The sequence below is a fragment of the Ooceraea biroi genome, chromosome 3, assembly GCF_003672135.1.
Source record: "Ooceraea biroi isolate clonal line C1 chromosome 3, Obir_v5.4, whole genome shotgun sequence".
Classification (NCBI taxonomy): Eukaryota; Metazoa; Arthropoda; class Insecta; order Hymenoptera; family Formicidae; genus Ooceraea; species Ooceraea biroi.
In genome coordinates this window covers 3,909,235-3,928,598 of record NC_039508.1, presented here as the reverse complement: position 1 = coordinate 3,928,598, position 19,364 = coordinate 3,909,235, and the positions used below count along the sequence as shown (strand labels likewise).

Genomic DNA, 19,364 nt, shown 5'->3' with positions numbered 1-19,364 from the left:
GTTATATAAATATAAGTAATAAATTTTATATAAATATATAATTTATCAAATGCGTTCTAGATTAACATAATGCACAAGTGCAGTCTACAGACTTTTATTTTTCTTTTTGTTAGATGTGACAGGTTTACATTATTTACATGTATTTATGTGCATTATACAAATGGTTCGATGTTCATTTCCATTGCGGAGCACGGAACGTTCAATTCGAACTTGGAAAGTACATCAGGATGTAAAACTCCCATCTTCCCTATCACTTTGCCGTAACAGACAATTTCAGCGCATCGTTGCGGGAAGTATGTTGGATCTGTGTGAAAAATAATAAATATTTGATAACAGAGATATTCATTAAACTATTTTAATTAATTCTCTGTATTTATTTGACATTGTTCAATATTAAACATATTTTTTAAAGTAGCTCTTACCGTCAGCTGCACGCAGATAATATCCATCCTCATTTTTATTGGTACTCCATGGCACTTCTAACAATAATAACACTCTATCTACCAAGCCGTGAATGATCTCAAAACCAGCAGATTTATTGGCATACACCGCGCATAAGTGACGTATATTGCGCGCGCCGACTTCCGCCGTATCGTCCCGCAGTACAACATCGGACACCTCAAACAGTTTGTGAGGCAGCGGCATTTTTTTGTTCGCAGATATCGTCTTAAGTAATCCCGGTAAGAGTGAAGTACGCGCAACCTGCGACAACGATCTGTTTACGATCTGAAACGTCTTATTCTTAGAGATAATTGTCCCAATAAATTTATACCTGGAACTCGAGAGTTTTCGGATTAGATATGTGAACCGCTGGTATATTGTCGATTTTGTGTCCCAACTTGTCCGCCACATCTTCACGTGAACACTGTTAAATAAATGTCGAGTTATATTATTAATATATTTTGTTCGAATTGCAAGATATTTGTATAACGTACCAGAGAAAAGGTTAGCGCTTCGGTGAATCCCGCCTGTGCTAATTCTATTCGTATTTGATCAGTAAGTTTATTCAACGGAAACTGCAATTCACATATTTATATTTATGTAATTGTCTAACAATTAATTATAACATTTAAATTAATAATCAATGAATAATCGGGGTCACCTCTTCTGCGATAGTCGACATATGCGGTATGGTCTTTTCTATCTCATTGTATCCGTAGGCGATCGCGATGTCTTCGTAAATATCACAAGAGTGTATCACATCGTGTCTTGTCGGTGGTATCTCCACCATTAATTTATCATTATTCTTTACGTCAGTTTTCAGGGACATTTTCGACAGTAACTGCGCAACCTGCTCTGGCGTTCGCCTACAACAAATTACATAATTTTTAATAATTCTCATCTTAACAATTCTCGTTACTATTAATAACATGATTCTCGATTACGTACTTGATGCCGATATAGTTTATCGCCGTATTGTGGTCTATCTCTTCCATCCGATATTTCAACTCCGGATAATAAAAAAGTCGATTATCGGGATATATCACTTCCACAATTTCAGCTGTATATTTCGTCTTACAATATTGACTAAAGGAGCAGACTATAGTGTCCACCACTACCCTTGCCTGCGTGTTTGCATGGTTTATTATTATTTGGTGCATCAATAAAATTACTTCATATCTTACATTTTTAGATCTTTTTCTAGCTTACCGTTTACATATAAAATAACATAAAGTACTTGTTGCGTACCTTGGTAAGATCAGTTGCGGTACATTCAATGAAAATATTTTTCGTGTTGAGCGTGATCTTCGTGTGATCTCCGTTAATGATAGGAGGAAGGGATAAAACAACCCCATTGCTATCGTAAACCACTGGGTACACAGGACTGTCTTTTATGATGGGCAAATATTGTTTGAGTTGTGCATGCGTCTATAAACCAATGGACGTAAGTGCTCACATGATTTGCACGTAATACTATTCTCAATATTATTTATACAAATAGTAAACGTAACAACGGAATACGTACTGCATATAATTCCATGATTTCTTCTCCTGTGTACTCTTTAGTCTGATTGAGCGGCTTGAAACGTATCTCCGACGGAGGCCGCGCATCGTACAAGAATGGGCCTTTAATTGTATCCAAGTCGTGCGTACCGATAGAGACCAGACTGCGCTTCCTCCCTATGTTCTGATGCAATTTATCTTGAAGATCGATAAAACTGTTGTACGAATCCTGCGTTAAAGTGACGTTTCGCAAAACAGCAGCAACTATGTGCCCTCTTACTTTTAAGCACTAGAAAGTAGAAAGAGATAATAACTGATCAGTATCAAGTCGACTGCAATAATAATGAATTTTTTATAATTAATTATAAATTTTATAAATAATTATACCTCCGAAGTCATTACAATCTTTTCCATTCCTGTCTTAGGTTTTATTGCCTTGTAACGTGGAATGGATATCCTATTTAGGGTAAACATGACAGATTCTTTATATATTTGATTATTAAATATATATTATAAAATATAATAGTAGAAAAATAAAATTTTTTGACTGCAAATAACATAAATTGTCTAAATATTTACTTATTTAGAAAGATAAGCAGTCCAGTACTTAAACCTTCCAAGCACAGAAGGTCATATCTGTTAGCAGGTATGTCAATTTTATAAATGATCTCGTCGGATGCATCAATATCGTGGTCAGAACCTTGTTCCTTTGCTATCATTTGTTTCTCTGTTGTCTGTTCATAAACAAAAAATTAAAAATTTTGTATAAGATAAGATATAAACATATATAATGCATTAAAGTTTAACACTTACCACTTCATCTAATTCCAAACCAAACTTGAAGCACAAGTTTTGGAACTCGTCATCGGCTAGAAGAAAAATTTACATATTTTTTTGTCATATGTTGTTTAAAACACAGTTTATCTTGTTCATATCTGTCAAACGGAATTCCATATTTTCTCTTCCCGCAACGTGAGTAAAAATAAGAAATATGACAAGGAAATTGATGTAGCAGTAATGACAGCAATAACAATGTTAAAGATAGCAATAAAGATTTTAGATATATTACTTTGACATAAATCATACAAAATTCTCTCTTTCTATTGTAATAAAAATTAGAAATACAAAGGTATATAACCAGCTTGTGTTATTATTTCAAATTCTAGGATATTTCTATGTATTATGACTTACAATATGTCTTGCCCAACGCTTTGAACAGTAAATCACGTTTTACCCCAATAGTTGGCATTTTTAAAGTAGATCGTCAATAACTGAGTAAATCTCTTCTGCTTTTATTGTTTCTTCACTGTAATGTTACTGAAATAATTTTTAATTTCTTTGTTAGTCGCAATTGGGTTATAAGCAGTTTTAAGGTTAGAAAATGTAATCAACACAAGTTGCATGTGGATTATCTCTTTGATATTTCGAAATTAGTTGGTAATTTTATTTAATTTGACGATGCTGCATATAGCAACTGATTTGTTATCAAAAAATAATAGCTCAGGTCAAACTAACGTACATCTGGTCAATTACACCCAATTGCATCACCCACCGGCATGTAAGTGACATTACACTGACGAGATGCCATCAAAGACCACAGCCATATGGTCACAATACGTGACCATCTTAATCACTCGGTGAGGATCGAAAATAATTGAAAAGGCTTAATTTTATCGATCAATATTGTTTGCATTGAAGGTTATTGACCGAGTATTTTAACCTATCAATTTAAATCATTTTTCCGACAATAAACAGATTTATTTATATATATAAATCTATTTATATTGTCGGCAAAATAATTAGATCGTTAGTAAAATAATAATCAGACAGAATTGGGCATTTATCCGTAAATAATAGCCAGTATTTAACTATTTATTACACGAGCGCTACTTCTGTAGTAACTTACTCGAATATAATAACTTACCCCGTTTACACGCAGTGAATTATCGGTTTACCCCGTTTAAGGTGCCTTTTCATGCAGCGAATTTTTCGCTGCGAATGATTTTTAGCGAGTAGCGAATAATTCGCCGCGAAGTGTCGAATAATTCGCCACGAATAGTTTGTGAGTGTCACATCTGTATGGTTGCATGTCAACAATAGTAAGAAAATATTATACATAGTTGTTTTGAAATGCTTTTAAATATTATATTTAACAAATATAGATTAAATTATTACTTTGTAGGAAAATCTTGAAATCTTTGTAATGGACGACGAGTCGGTTATAAACTGGACTTGGTATAACCACCAACTGCAGTGGTTATTGCATATGTACAATATGTACAATAAGCAAATTATTATTATATTGTACAGAAAAGAAAAGCTGCTGCAGTTGCAGCTACACTTTTACATTTGAGAAAAAGTGGAAAAAAAAGATATTGTAAAAGAAATATTGGATAGCACCCATTTTTTAAGAAAGGAAAGTGCATGGATTCTTTCATGCTGTGCTACCTAAACTCGTTTTAGAAGATTTGAGATTTAATAATTACATACGCATGTCTGCAACTCAATTTGAAAAGTTAACATTCTTAGTTGGAGCAGACATATTCGCTCCTTGCGAATATTCGCTACAAGCTGAAACTTTTCAGCGAACAGCGATTACTCGCTAGCGAACAGCGAATGATCACGTGACCTTCATTCGCGGCAATTATTTCGCTGCATGAAACGGCACCTTCATGGTATACCATGGAAACACTGCTAGATATCACCACGGCCTCATGTTAAAATCGAGGTAGTAGTACGACTCGACGGCAAAACGTTCGCAACTCTATTTTCACCAATTTTCAATAAATAGTATTGTTCAACGACGAGATGGACTTTCGAATACAACTCAACAGCGACTCGAGAAAGCTTATTATATAATATATAATTATAAATATTATAACAATTATTAGAAAGTTTATGAAATATAAAAGTGATTATAATGTTCAATAAATGAAACAAATTTTTCATTAGTACGAAAAATTAGTATTAAAAGTAAGTTTTTTTTATTTATCCCACCAACCAAACCGCTCACAAAGAGTCCTGGAACTAAAAGGCGCATTACGTCAGGACTCTCCGCCGGTTCCACGCTCCCGGCTAAAAAGGGTGATTTTGTACGATCTACGTCCCCTGCCCCCAAGAGGTTCGGCCACCACCCCCGCCCACCCGGACTGCGCTCGTCCAAAATGCCGTGCATCCCTGTCGAGACCAGGCAGAATGCCCCACGGGTGGGTCATGCTGCCGAGTCGGTGACACTAAAACCGCGCCCGAGGATGGAAGGGTAGGAAACCCGCGGGTCCGAGAACCCCGGCGGGAGGAAGGGAAGGGAAGGGTAGGAGGTCCGCGGGTCCGAGAGCTCCGGCGGGAGGAAGGGAAGGAGGCCCGCGCGGGTCCGAGAGCCCCGGCGGAACAAAATTACAATACATATTATTATTAACAAGTAATAACAGAAATAAGATAAAAGTGTACGCAAGTGTAACAAAGCCAGTAAGCACAGATACAATACACACAAATATAATAAAAGCCAATAAGCAAAAAATAAAAACAATTTGCAATATAGTAAACTAAATTAATTTCGCATATAAATAACAACAATTTTCCGCGTCAGGGTGGCGGGTGGGTCCGCATGGCGCGTCCGGGTTCTCAAATTGTTGCGTGTCGCGACATCGTTGAACTCGGGCACAGCCACATTGGAATTCGTTGTAAACGTCGGATACGTCATCAGCCACTCTTAGTAGCCTCCGTTGAGAATCTTGATCTTCTTATGCTTTGTGCCAGGATCACATTTCTCGAAAATGTCCTTCAGTATGTTCAGATAAGTGCTGGTCGTCAAAGTTTCCTGCATAGTGTTCCAGTCCACCAGAATTATTACGTCCACGTACTGCGCCGACCGATGCTTAAATAAATCGAATGACTGCTTGTCCTTGTGAAAGCAGTCCGCGAACTTGTAGCCCAGCTTTCTGAAAGCAAACACACCATGATGAACGTTCCAGGCGCGTCGATGAATTGAAAAAAAGGATATTTTATAAAATTAGAAAGGTTTAAGCGAAAAAACATTATGCGAGATGTTGTATTTACCCCGGGTTTAATTTCCAATTGTGGAATGTTGATGCACTTGTCGAACGTAATTTTGGAACCGTCATAATGAGTCTTCTGCCTGACGTCGATGATCAAATACCTGTCCACCTCCATTTTCTCCACCGCGTCGTTGTGCTTCCTGGAACTATGCTCATAGCGTATCTCTAACTTTTGCCTCAAGTCTGCAAGTATGTTTCTCACTTCATTTATCTAGAATACAAACATTCATGTATTTACGCACACGCAGCAGCACACAGTTATCTGGCTGGTCACTCTGGCATACACTGCCATACACTGCTGCTTACCCGATCGACGGTCATGTTGGTGGAATAGATGGACTTGCGGTCCTTGTAATCCTGAGTTTTCTTCAGCCACTTGACCGTGTCCAGCCATCTCTTCAAGAGGATATACGCAGTCTTGTAATCACCGTTCTTCTTCGCCATCTCGAACTTCTGGCGCATAGTGGGAAGCCTCTGGTACACGCTGCGTGGCTTCTTCCCCACACAATTGACTCTCGCCTGCTTCACGAGATCATTTACGCAGGTATACCCCAAATTCGCTCCGTTGGGCATCGTTGCTCGCTCCCGCAGCCTCGATCCTCGCCGCAAGATTGGAGCATCCAGTGACACTGGCGACGTGTTCGGCGCGATGTGCTATCAGTCCAAGGATACGCGTTAATCGCTTTTAATCTACTTAGGGCCTTAGCTCATAGTGATTCGCAGAAGGGAACGTACCTGGCAGGTGCCGACGTGATATTCGCAGGTTCGCGCCGCGAACGAGAACGATCGCGCGACTTGAAGTATCTTCGTGGATCGTACGTGTCAGGTTTACGTCGACGGATAACCCGTCCTGCCGCGAACGACGAGCAACGACGTACCTCCAGGACGGCAACTCTCTCTCTCTTCATTAGGCGCACCGGACGATACCGCGACGTCAAACCTAACCTCTCGTACGTAACTCGAACACCAAGATAAAGTTTTGACGGCGAATTTTGGAGGTTAACCTTTTCTCGCCCCGCATTTTTGCGCATATTTAGGTTAGGGCCAGCGCGCGTACATTGCCGTAGCACTTTACGCGACGCGCAAGCCATCGTGCGTTGACGCGACAAACCTGTCAGTACATGTCGGCCGCGCAGGGTACGTGCGCTGGCCCTAACCTAAATATGCATACGGATTCTTCTTTTTGAAGACATTTATGAAAAATGGGTCGGAGGTGCTACTTGTGCAGTAATTATAAGGAAAGAATCAAATCAACCGACACGTGATCGACACGAACCGTAATCCGTATGCATATTTAGGTTAGGCTGATGGCAGAGAACGCGACGTAAGCGCTTACGTCGGCCGTACGGCGAACTGGAGCCGGGAGCGCCCGACTAGGAAAGACTGGATGCTCGGCGCGGCTTATATACCCCCACTCGGTGGTCGTGGTGGGGGTGTGACGTCACGTCGGCGGCAGTGGCGTAGCGCCGCGGGGCGCGGAGCATTTCGCGTAACGCGGAGCGGTAGCGTAGCACACTACAAAGATGTATTTTAGATAGCTTCTTCGCGATGGTGCTGCCATCGTCGCACAATATTTGCACAATAAAATGCTTTTTACAAAAATTTGACAATTTGTACGCACAAAATTGCAGCGGCCACCACTCGGGATAAAATAAAGGAATATAATGAAGCTTTTAGAAGTGACTTTAGAAGCGTAATAAAAGAGAAAAGTATACGTGAAAATCTTGTACCTATACATACATTGTATCTTGTCTTACATACATACATGAGTTTCACATATACTTTTCTCTTTTATTACGCTTCTAAAGCCACTTCTAAAAGCTTCATTATATTCCTTTATTTTATCCGGATTATACCCCTTTATTATACCCCTGTTTAATTACATGACGCAGTATCTGACTGTGTTGCAATCTGTGTCTATGATTTGAGAGCAATTTTTCATGATACTTTTAACATATTTTATTAAACAAGTGTCACTTTAATATTTAAAATTTTTATTAGTTTAGAATAACGTGTAGGTTTAACGTTAAAGGTTAAAACGTTTCGGAAGGCGATGCTCACACTAGCAGGTCTGTCGAGACGTTTCACGTCTTATAGAACAGGGATTTAATATGTAATTTAGCTAATGGTTTTAGAATGATTTTATTCCATGAAATCCCATTTGCCATATCGTGTATACATATCTTCATTAAAAATATTTGGCATGAAAGTTGTAACATCTACTAAGTACTTCAATTGTAAATTAATAATTTTGTTTTTGTTTGTGATGAGAAAAAAACTACATAAATAATAAGACTAGAAAAACAATTTACAATTTTGTTTAAACTATTTTCATATAAAAGATGGGAAAAATTATCTTGATCGTTGAATATATGTAATTGTAATATAGTTAAAAAAGATATGATTCTAAAATTTTCTAAATTTTCTGAAACACTTGTACCATTTTTTGTTAAAAAATTTTCTACTTATATCTTAAATACATATCTTTTATAATTATTAAATAAAAATAAGACTTTTCTCATAACATATCTGTGGAAGAATTTGAAGCAACTTAAGATTGTAATTTGTTTTTCAAGTTTGTTATAATTATATTTATATCTCTTTCTTGTTCTTATACATATACACGATATGCTCAAACGAAAATCAAATATGTTTTATTCACATTTGACACTATTCTCTGACATCGTTACCTGCGTAAGAACAAATAATATTTTGCTTTAAGTGTATCATACACATCCTCCAGGGAATATCTCATATCATCTGCTTTTATAAGAATTACCTAGCATTAAAGAGATCTCTCTCTGTTCTCTTTCTCTCTCCATCTCTCTTATATCATGTATTATTACAAAAGTTATATTACAATAAGTTAATTGAAAAATGCCGCTTATACCTCGTTCCCCTCTAAACTTGTAAATGATGTCACCGGAAAACTAGAAAATCCTCGTCGATTTCAACAGTCACGCCCTCCTTAATTGATCAGCGAGCTGATCATTCTGAAACACAAGATTTAACAGGTCAGCGTTACCTTCATTAAAAGACTTCACTTAAAAGACGATGGTAAATAGCTCACCCATATAAGTAGTAGAAAAACGAAATAAGGTAGAAAGCTAATTTAACCCATCCCTCTCTTTGGTACATGGACAAGTCGTACGCGTTCATTATGCTTGTCGGGTCGTACAACCCTGACTCTGTCATTAGCGGTCTGTTCATGTATCGCCATACGTGATACGCTATCAACGGCACGTTGATAAACAGCGAGAAGTACTGCTCGCTGATTAGAAATAAAAAATTGATCGCGATGTGTAGTATGTACTCCGGAAGGACCAACTGAAATCAGGATTTGTCATTTCGTGACACTGTGTGCATCACAATATCTTATTAGCAGTATCAGTATTCCTGCATCGAGCCTTACCGGATTCAAGTTGTTACACTGGTCAATCGGATTTTTGTATCCAGTCTTTAACTCATCAAACGTGATCACCTGAAAGATTTGACACATTAGTAACATCGCCCGCATCCGTATTACCACTCGCAAGGTTATACGCGTTGCTCGGTGCGCGAACGCGCATCGCCGCGCTCGTTATCGCTCAACTACCGCGTGTAGACGTGTCACGTGGAAAATACGTACGTGAAATATCGCGAAAAATATTAGGAACGCGTCGCCAATTAACGCGACGATGTAGGAAAAAGCGGCTAAATTGAACGCCATTCTGTACGGGCGGACCGACCAGCAGCGAATCCACACGCAGTATCAGATCGATCACGTGATCATCCCGCGTTATCTGATATGAGATGAGAGTCCAGTGACTTGTGCTTGTGCGACTTTGTATTGCGACTGGTCATCGTTCAACGTAAATGCAAATTAGATTCGTTTCCTCGAACGAATGGATAAATCGAATAATAGGAGTTGCACAAGTGTACATACTTGCATACTAGTACGATCGATCGATAAAACATTTATGAGGAATAATTTTTTTTAAATATGTTTTACTAAGGTGACGATCCAGTTGACATTTTAGATGTTTCAGAATACTTTTTATCCTTTTTTTAAATAAAAGAAAAAAGTTTTAAAGCACCTTACGTCATTGTGCACATTAATATGTAAATTAACCGTTCGTGACATATCGTAAGCATTGCACCTTTATTGCTCTCGTAAATAATATAAAACGTACGTACATAAGGTATATATCCCAGCAAACACAGTCATATAACAGTGATATTGCCACAATATAACAGAATGTAACACGCAATATAACATGTTCGTTACATGTAATGTATATGTTAGTTGTAATTTCCCACTCATACGAAATTGCAGTAATATAACAATAATATAACGTGTTATTAAAATGTTATTTAAATGTTATATAAATGGAATATATATTATTTATTCTTTCTTCCTCTCTCTACAACTACAGGTGCATGTTTAATTAATTTTCCTAAACGTTATGTACAAGTTCGTACTTTCCTCTTATTTGTTATTCGTTCAAAAATGTACCACTTCATCGTAGAAATGGATTTACGATACAAGTTGTGCCCTACCGTGATCACCGTTCCTATATATATTTTGTATTATATTTTGCATGCGAGAAACGAAGCCATCTACCGGACAACTCGACATCTGAATGTTAAAAATGATATATAACATAGACATAATATGCAAATATTACAGTTATATAATATCGCATATTTCAGTTATATTACTGTTATATTATTATAACCAATGTATAACAGAGCAATATAACAGTTTTATAACGCAGTTTTATATTGCAGTTACAAAGTAAATTATGCAACCTCAACATTAATAACATATAACAATTGTTATATTACGTGTTACTTCTGTGTTATATAATAGTTATATTTTGTGTTTGCTGGGATATATATACATTATTTGTTGGAAACGAGGAAAATAAATTATCTATTTAACAGTTCTGATCACTATACAAAATTGTGAGACGCAACACATTGTGTTGCGCAGTATGTATCCCTAATGAAAACTCAATCTCAGATTGTTCTAGTGAGATCAGGATTGTAAGTATGATTTAACAAGTGTTGCGACTCCACTCTGTTCGTCGCTCTCTCTTGATCCTCCCATCTTGAATTGTAATTCGAGAGTATTTCTCTTTTCGGTCGCAACATGTGCTTGATGTTGCCGTAATGTATATCAATTTCCTTGAAAGCGTTCAGCAGGAATATAGCGATTATGATAACGAGAAAACCGCAGGAGGCGCCCAGCGTGTCCTCCGCGCTCATTTTCTGCCATTCCCGGAACAGGATCGCGGACGCCACTATCACCAGCGTCGTGAAGCAAACATAATAGATCGGCGTCACGACCGACGTGTCGAACAGATCGAGCGACTTGTTCAGATAATTCATTTGCACCATGATACAAAGTATCACGCTAAATATGAAGACCCACGTTAACCAGTTCGCAAATGCGTTCTCTTTGCCGGAAATCGTCTCCTTCAGCGCCAGTCCCAAGCCCTTGCAGCTCATGACGGTCAGAGAGCCAACGGACGAGCACAGACAGATGTACACGAAGATATTTTGCTTGCCGTATGCCGGACCGAAATGGAATATGATCGACAGGGTACATATGATAACGATCAGGACGTACGACACGTAGCCAGGTTCCCTCACTTTGACGATTAGTTCGCTCAGGCTGCCGACTTCTTCTTCTTTCGGCGAGTGTAATACTATTATGGTAGAACCTAGGATGCATAATAGACAGCCCATCTAAAAGACAAGTTGCAGCGTTGAAGTCACAAATTATACCGTAATGGTAAATGTGAATATTGATATTTTTATTTATTATTTTTATATTTATTTAATACACCTTTTTACTTAAGACTCTACCTTACCTTTCCCAACAAATTTAGTTTCTCATTGAGATATTTGGATGCTAATACTGCCGATACCAGAACACTCAGTGCACCCAAAGGTGTCACGAGTGACGCTGGTGCAAATGCGTATGCGACGAAGTTTGCCGCTTCCCCTATTCCCACTGAAAGATTCGTTAGTTTTATGTGACTGTAAAGATCATTTAGTAGCTTTCTTGTTGTATCTAAATGTTTTGAATTTTATACATACTAGACAGCAGACCAGCCCACCATATCCATTCTTTTAAGTAGCCGAAACCACCGGATGATGCACGTAATCCACCATACCTCTGAAGTTGAATCAGAGCTTTTTTCTTTATAATGAAACTGGCGCCTGAATAATAAAACAATAACTTATAACAATAATTTATTTCTCTCCATAAATGCTACTTTGTGTTTCTTATTTACTACCAATATGAATAAAATATTTTGCCCTCTTTGAACAAAGACATAATGAGTACTAGTAATAATGGAGCACAGTGTGATTAATATGATAAATATGTCTTTAATTTTTTAATAAATAAATCAGTTCATATGATGTTACTAACCTATGAAACCGCTGGAGCTAATTGCTAATCCTAAACCGATATAAAAACTCGTCGTGTCATAATGTGTAACATTATTTGTCATTTCCGTCGTCGAACTCATGTATCACCGTTAAATAAAGATCGAACTCCGCCAAATTTTGTATGTTGCAGTTTTAGCCGGTTACATTTGTGGAGTAATCGAAATGACCACACATTTATTCATATTGCATATTTTCGAGCGAAATATTTTTTGTACGAGGTAAACTGCAAAATAAAGATTGTTTCCCTACGAAAATCCATATCGTTTAGATTATCGGTCTAAAATTCGCAAAACACGAAGAATGATCATGAAGTCTGAATCTAAATAAGAGCGGTATTCAAAGTCCATTCTTGTATACTGAACTATCTCTAAGATAGTTAAGATACCTTTTAGATAATAATACAGCTCTCTGATTGGCTGATAAATATAAGAACGGACGAATATGAATACCGGCCTTAAATGTTGACGAAATTGTCGAGTACTAATCTGGGCATTTATCACGTAACTTTTTCCCTAGGATGAAAAATGAAAATTTCACGTGACTTTTACGTTTGGGCATCTATCACGTAACTTTTCCCCTAGGATGAAAAATGAAAATTTCACGTGCTTTTACGTTTGGGCATCTATCACGTAACTTTTCCCCTAGGATGAAAAATGAAAATTTTGCGTGAACTTTTACGTTATGATTTGCTACTGAGATGAAGAAATTTTCAGTTTTCATTTTCCATCCTAGGGGAAAAGTTACGTGATAGATGCCCTGCATTACGAATATTCAGGCACGAATTCAAGCCGAAAATGTTGGACCAATGCGCACTCGGTGAACGCTATAGATGCTACGGACACACAAATGTCGCGGAAATAATGCCTGTATTATTTACCTAATGACATATGCGGTTGTTCTATTTTGGCGGATATTTAACGATATAGACACGTTTCCGGAGAACTACCTAGCCAATCGCTCGCCCGTTACGTATCCATTGTTTCCGGAGAAGCGGGAGATTGATTGGCTGACGCGGCTGCACTCGATTCGGTGACGTCACGCGTGGAGACAGCCCATTCCGCATCCCATCCCCACCGTGCGCCGTCCAGCTGTCGAGCGAATAGTCTGGCAGCAGTCGGTGAGATTATTTTCTCGTCGTCGATCGTAGGCGACGTGACGGAGGGCTCCTTCAACGAGAGAGCGAGTTTCAAGTCCGGGCTAACGCAAGTACGCACGCTCAATCGAGACGGTCGAAGTGGTCGAACAGGGACAAGCGACCGCTGTCGTGTCGTATCGTATCGTGTCGTATCGTATCGTATCGTGTCGTTGTCGTCGTCGTTATTATTGTCGTTGTGCAGCCGTACTTGGGGTGGGACCGAATTAGTGCGTCCCCATAACGGTATTGCGAATTGAAAACAAGGCGACCTTCGCGAATAAAGGACGAGGCAGGACAGGAACAACGGACTCTCGCGTTCTCTCACTCTAGCTGCATCTCTTTCTTTCTCCTTTCTCCCCCTCCTGCTCTCGGCTCGGTTGTCGGGAGACATCCCGACGTCGCACGCACAGATCCGGACCCCTCGTAAGAAATAACCCTCGGCTCATCGTGTGTGCGTGCGTGCGTGCGTGAGTGCGTCCGTGTGCGAGAAGGCAGCGCGCGCGCGCGCGCGCTGTGTATTGTACATACGCCGAATGTTCTCGGGTGCTGCTACACTTACGCGTATGCTCGCGCGGGTACAGATCCGCGAGTGGGTGCCGTGATTTCACTTCGAGAGTTCGGAGCCCGTTACGGGAAAGACGCGCGGAGGAGGAAAGGCGATCACCGTCATCGGTGGTGCGCATAAATACGTGCACCAACCCACACATACGCGCGCACGCGTACGTACAGAGAGACAGCAAGAAAGAAAGAGAGAGAGAGAGAGAGAGGAAGAGAGCGAGCGAGCGCCTCTCGCGTGATCCATCATCGTCATCGCATCCGAGAATCAGCGGCGAGCCCATTCGTGAGGGATGTCCACCCCTGCGAGGAGGAGACTGATGAGAGACTTCAAGAGGTACTTGGCCATTGTCACAGCGTTGATCGCGCTGAAGCCGTACGCTCCGTCAGCTCGACGTTCGATCGCGCTCTCGACGTAACGGCCATTGCAAGCGCAGCGGCTCCTGGTGCGCCCCGATTCGATCCCGGCACCGCTCGGGATTTTTCGCGACTTTCGCGCGAGCGAGTGTCAATCGCGAGCGCGTTCTCTCTACGCGCTCAGTCCTCCGCCGCTCGTATTTTGCATCTCGCTGACAACCTTTTTCTCCCCCGTCGTCGGCCCGAAAAACAAAAGTGATGCCTCTCGGGCATCCTCGGGAGCCGCGCGCTTCGTTCGTCCATTCGTTTCTAGAACAATCCAGCGATTCGGTCATGATGACATTAGGTCACCTGAAATAATGATTCATCTTTATTCACTTTTCTTAATAATATTAAGATTAGATAAGCGGGTCTCGGAGTTACGTCTCAAACGATTTCGCGACTGTATGGCTTCTGTTCTGCCAAATTTAGCGATCTCCAGAAAGTCGCACTCTTAAAGCGATAGAATCAATGGTGCTGAGAATGAATTGCAATCTTTTCATACAAATGTATTATGTTGACCGAGCTGATTGCTTAAAAAATGATGCGTCAGGTTTCGTAATGAGCAATTCTGCTACTACGAATAATACCATACAGTATTTATACTGTAACAATACTCATGCGTATTCAAAATGTGACTGTAAATATCATGCAAAAAGATCACATATTATTTTTGATATTCTTTTTGATACAAATATTTGCATGTGAAAAGAATAGATAGATAGTCTTGTGTCATTTCAAATTACAAAGTTTTAAAAATTGTTATTTTCATAAAGATTACAGGAAGATCCTCCAACTGGAGTGTCTGGTGCTCCGACAGACAATAATATTATGATATGGAATGCAGTTATATTTGGGTAAGACAATTATGATTGATTTATCATGATTCAAGAAAAAAAACATTAACATGAATTACAAACACACACCTACAGCTAAAGAATCTTTTATAATCTTATTTCGTAAAACTTGTGTGTATTGTTAATTATTTTTAAATTAAAAATAAAATTCTCTGTAAGAGCTTACATGTAGGATAACGTGTGACCTTTTGTAAAACAATGTTTATGTGTATTCCAGACCACACGATACTCCATTTGAGGATGGCACTTTTAAACTTACAATAGAGTTCACAGAAGAATATCCAAATAAACCACCGACAGTCAGATTTGTTAGTAAGATGTTCCATCCTAACGTGTACGCGGACGGTGGAATTTGTCTTGACATACTTCAAAACCGCTGGAGCCCCACTTATGATGTCTCAGCCATTTTAACATCTATACAGGTATGTATCGTCCCTTTTTTTACTACAAAACGTTTTTCACACTAGTTTATCTCGTCAGCTGGAAACTCAGTCCTGCAAAACATGACATTTTAATATAATAAATGTTTTTGAACAAGTGAAGTAGTGCCTTGGTGCCTTAGTGCCATAATAATGCTGCTTCCGTTATTAATTATTTTACCCAAAACACATAAACAGTTGTAGATATAGTTTTATTTCATAATTTAATTGTTTATAGTTAATATATGTCACATTTTGACAAATATTGCTCACAAATCGGATCATGATAGTTAAACTAATATATTTTGCATGGCAATTAATAAATGTTTATAATATGAGGAAGTAAAATATGTAACAAGTTTGCTTTCTGCATTTCATATCACATATTTGTTTATATTTATTTTATCATAAATTGTGTATATATATATTTTTATATACATTATCATCGACTTTTTTCGAAAAATATCATTCACACGTTTCTCATTCATTCAAAACATCGCTGTCGTGAATTTCTTTCATTGCTCATTAGTCACACGATGAAAACGCCTGAAGGGATCATTCATTTTATCTTAACAGCGGTTGCAATTCAGCTAAGTCTGATCACATGATAGCGATTTAAAAAGATTTCTATGTAACACAGATGCATAATTCTACATTTACATGTTACTACTTTTAATTGCTCGCCGATACGTACTTTCGTTCTTTCCGTATTGATAAGAAGAAGATCAAGAGGAAGTTGAGAAAAAGAAGAGACAAATCGTCGTGCAATGTTTTGCGCAACGTTCATTTAGAATTACGGCCATGCATTTTGTTTCGAAAGAATAATGAAATTATATCGTTCGAAGTATAATGAAGACTTATATGGTTGCAGTCGCTGTTAAGTGACCCGAACCCGAATTCACCTGCCAACTCAATGGCAGCGCAACTGTACAAAGAGAACCGACGCGAGTACGAGAAGCGAGTGAAGGCTTGCGTGGAGCAGAGTTTTGTGGATTAGTCGCGGGCGTTAACGCGATGCTGCTGTCGCGGCATCAATCAGCCACCAACAGCCATCAGATACAGAGGAGAGGAACGTGCAGCCTTATTAAGGAGCTAACGCTAAAAGAAAGGGGAAAAGAATGCAAGGAAAAAAACAGAGCGAACTTAGCATGTTTCTTCCTGAGAGCTCTATCGAACTACCACAACAATGTGCAACGTTAGATCGAATTTTTACAATGTTGAATAATAAATTATTATAAAAGTGTGTATTTATTTATTTCAATATCAGAGAATACACGAAAAATTAGCACTATATTAAATGTTAGAGTATAAAAAAGTATCTGGCTTTTCGTCATTGTTTTTCTTCGTTTCCTCTATTTTTTTTTCCGTGCGGAAAGAAGTATCCTGTCCCATCGGCGGCGCCGAGTTGTACTTCGATTGAATTATAGTACTTTAGTACATAAATTCACTTATATATATATATTATATATATACATATATATAAATATATAATAATGATAATAATAATAATAAATGCATAATTTCACTTTATAGTCTGGTAATTGATGCAACCTGATGTATTTTTGCTTTCCACAAACCTATCATGATCCTGTTTGTGTGCTTTTGTGCACATGTTCGACTTCTTTGTAAAAAATTGTATGCCATCGGATTTGTTGAAAGAATTCATAAAATATTTGTTACAGTCGCTTTTGGATGAACCGAATCCTAACTCGCCAGCCAATTCTTTAGCAGCGCAATTGTATCAAGAGAACAAGCGAGAGTACGAAAAGAGAGTGGCTACTGTAGTTGAACAATCGTGGCTGAATTTCCAAGAGACTCACACGGAGGATCCCCGCTGACATTAAGCATTTACTCACTTTTTACAATATGTACGAGACCTACTGCAGGTTCTTTGATATAAAACAAATTGTCTCAGTATCATATGTGTAACAATAATAATAACATTTAATAATAATCTTCATTGAATCATGGCACCAAAGCTGTATGTGCGATATTTTTTTATATTTCGTGCCGAACATTCCGCATATTGAATCGTAAGTCGTCGTATAGAATTTAACAAGAGAATATCTAGCGTTACGCGTACAACACTCACTCTGTTGCATCAAATAAAAAGGGAAACGTAGAAAACTGTGAAATAGCGTGAAAATGCGTCATTAAAATACATGCTTATAATTGTTAGTTGAAACTTCTCTCAAGATCACGTGAGATATTTCAGTATGGGGCTTGTATGTTTTGAGAATCGGACGGTTCAATAGTTTCATTACAGATCAACTGAATTTATGCTTGGCTGAAAAAACATAGCGATTACTCACAGAAAATCTGGCATTCGGATTATTGTTATTAATTAAAACAGCATTCTTCACTTGTTCAAAATTGAAAAGTATGTTTAAAAGAGAAAATTCATTATAATTAGAAACTGTATATGAATTAAAGTTATGGATCAAATTTTTATTAGTGTTTTTGAAAATTATAATAATAGAATTTTGAAAATGTATAAATATAGATAGATATGTTTGAAATACATCAGTATCCTGGAATATAAATATACAAGTGTGTAAAAATTGCGCATCGGCAAAAGATTCAATAAATTGTGAACAATATTCAAAGTACTAATTTAAAAACTCCTTTCAAATCATCAATTCATCACAATATTACTTGCAGGAATACAAATATATTATACAAGAATAGAGATATAATATTTATATAATATTATAATCTTTTTTTAAAAATCGTTTAATTCGAGATGACAGCATAAAGTCAGAGAACTTAATTGGTTGGATTGGAAGATTTTTTTCAGATACTTTGAAGAAGTGCTTCTCAATTCGGAAAAGAACGTAACACAATAATATAAATGATATTTTTCAGAATGTTTGCAGTTGTGTTATATTAATTAGAAATATAACTTTTCATCCAATCTGCATACGTCTCAGAAAAAGATCCATCAAATCATCGTATAATTGTGTAATGGGAATATTATTAATTATATAAATTTCGAACTAATTCAATATATTGTATAATAGGATCACTTTATCCTCTCTCAAGTTATTTCCGAAACATACTTGAGTAATACGCAAGTTTTCTCTGTTCAATATTCAAAGTTCAGCTGATATGACAAGATTATTAAACTGTGGAAAACAAATTTCAAGCTATATCTCAAGACAAACTTCATCTGAACTATTTAATTGAATTGCAGATTACAGAAATGTAGAGATGATGGTCTCGAATATTAAATTTGCTCTCAAGAACCATTTAGTAGAATAGCATTCTTTTCCTAAGATCTCAACTGATGGAGTTTCTCTATTACAATGCGACTTTAAATAAGGCTTCATATATGTATCTTTTAATTGCAAGTGTGATATACATTATGTATTGCTCCTTACAAATAGGGCAACATTACATGCTTTTCTCGTGAAACACAAAAACTGGATGAACCATTTTTCCAAAAATGGATCTGTACATTTTGCCATATGTTAATCGGGAGAACCAGCCGAGTTACTATTTTATCAATACGTAGAGACGAGCTTGAAGGAAGTATACTTATACAGAAGGATATGAAAGT

General features: G+C 37.8%; 5 protein-coding genes and 1 long non-coding RNA gene across 9 annotated transcripts; 2 read left to right on the top strand and 4 right to left on the bottom strand.

Annotated features, from left to right (window-relative positions):
* Positions 1 to 78: 78 nt before the first annotated feature.
* Positions 79 to 3,960, bottom strand: LOC105281420 (phenylalanine--tRNA ligase beta subunit). 2 transcript variants are annotated; one of them, XM_026968297.1, is made up of 13 exons: positions 3,869 to 3,960; positions 3,136 to 3,261; positions 2,758 to 2,813; positions 2,524 to 2,678; positions 2,332 to 2,401; positions 1,967 to 2,233; positions 1,690 to 1,869; positions 1,390 to 1,565; positions 1,103 to 1,307; positions 936 to 1,016; positions 773 to 865; positions 423 to 702; positions 79 to 304 (listed from the first exon to the last, which is right to left on the bottom strand). In XM_026968297.1, exons 2-13 carry the CDS (start codon positions 3,191 to 3,193, stop codon positions 153 to 155), a joined length of 1,773 nt encoding a protein of 590 aa, XP_026824098.1. In that variant the 5' UTR covers positions 3,194 to 3,261; positions 3,869 to 3,960; the 3' UTR covers positions 79 to 152. The 2 variants fall into 2 exon arrangements, with proteins under 2 accessions (XP_026824098.1, XP_026824099.1); XM_026968298.1 differs by lacking the exon at positions 3,869 to 3,960 and adding an exon at positions 3,464 to 3,834.
* LOC105281355 lies at positions 3,954 to 5,454 on the top strand. The gene is made up of 2 exons (XR_003406330.1): positions 3,954 to 4,043; positions 4,127 to 5,454. It is a non-coding gene; the product is annotated as an uncharacterized LOC105281355 (long non-coding RNA).
* LOC105281419 lies at positions 4,912 to 7,277 on the bottom strand. The gene is made up of 4 exons (XM_026968299.1): positions 6,735 to 7,277; positions 6,306 to 6,653; positions 6,001 to 6,210; positions 4,912 to 5,882 (listed from the first exon to the last, which is right to left on the bottom strand). Exons 2-4 carry the CDS (start codon positions 6,570 to 6,572, stop codon positions 5,820 to 5,822), a joined length of 540 nt encoding a protein of 179 aa, XP_026824100.1. The 5' UTR covers positions 6,573 to 6,653; positions 6,735 to 7,277; the 3' UTR covers positions 4,912 to 5,819.
* Positions 7,278 to 8,869: 1,592 nt separating this feature from the next.
* Positions 8,870 to 10,236, bottom strand: LOC105281417 (protein cornichon). The gene is made up of 4 exons (XM_011342665.3): positions 9,628 to 10,236; positions 9,412 to 9,480; positions 9,070 to 9,326; positions 8,870 to 8,992 (listed from the first exon to the last, which is right to left on the bottom strand). The coding sequence occupies exons 1-4, from the start codon at positions 9,706 to 9,708 to the stop codon at positions 8,968 to 8,970; spliced, it is 432 nt and encodes a 143-aa protein (XP_011340967.1). The 5' UTR covers positions 9,709 to 10,236; the 3' UTR covers positions 8,870 to 8,967.
* A 650-nt stretch (positions 10,237 to 10,886) lies between these two features.
* LOC105281418 (magnesium transporter NIPA2) lies at positions 10,887 to 12,779 on the bottom strand. The gene is made up of 4 exons (XM_011342666.3): positions 12,424 to 12,779; positions 12,087 to 12,209; positions 11,858 to 12,000; positions 10,887 to 11,732 (listed from the first exon to the last, which is right to left on the bottom strand). The coding sequence occupies exons 1-4, from the start codon at positions 12,521 to 12,523 to the stop codon at positions 11,001 to 11,003; spliced, it is 1,098 nt and encodes a 365-aa protein (XP_011340968.1). The 5' UTR covers positions 12,524 to 12,779; the 3' UTR covers positions 10,887 to 11,000.
* Positions 12,780 to 13,537: 758 nt separating this feature from the next.
* LOC105281416 (ubiquitin-conjugating enzyme E2-17 kDa) lies at positions 13,538 to 18,405 on the top strand. 3 transcript variants are annotated; one of them, XM_011342664.2, is made up of 4 exons: positions 13,538 to 13,649; positions 15,306 to 15,386; positions 15,604 to 15,808; positions 17,488 to 18,405. In XM_011342664.2, the coding sequence occupies exons 2-4, from the start codon at positions 15,361 to 15,363 to the stop codon at positions 17,641 to 17,643; spliced, it is 387 nt and encodes a 128-aa protein (XP_011340966.1). In that variant the 5' UTR covers positions 13,538 to 13,649; positions 15,306 to 15,360; the 3' UTR covers positions 17,644 to 18,405. The 3 variants fall into 3 exon arrangements, with proteins under 3 accessions (XP_011340966.1, XP_011340964.1, XP_011340965.1); XM_011342662.3 differs by having other exon boundaries at positions 13,588 to 14,470; XM_011342663.3 differs by lacking the exon at positions 17,488 to 18,405 and adding an exon at positions 16,677 to 17,123 and having other exon boundaries at positions 13,596 to 14,470.
* Positions 18,406 to 19,364: the final 959 nt, after the last annotated feature.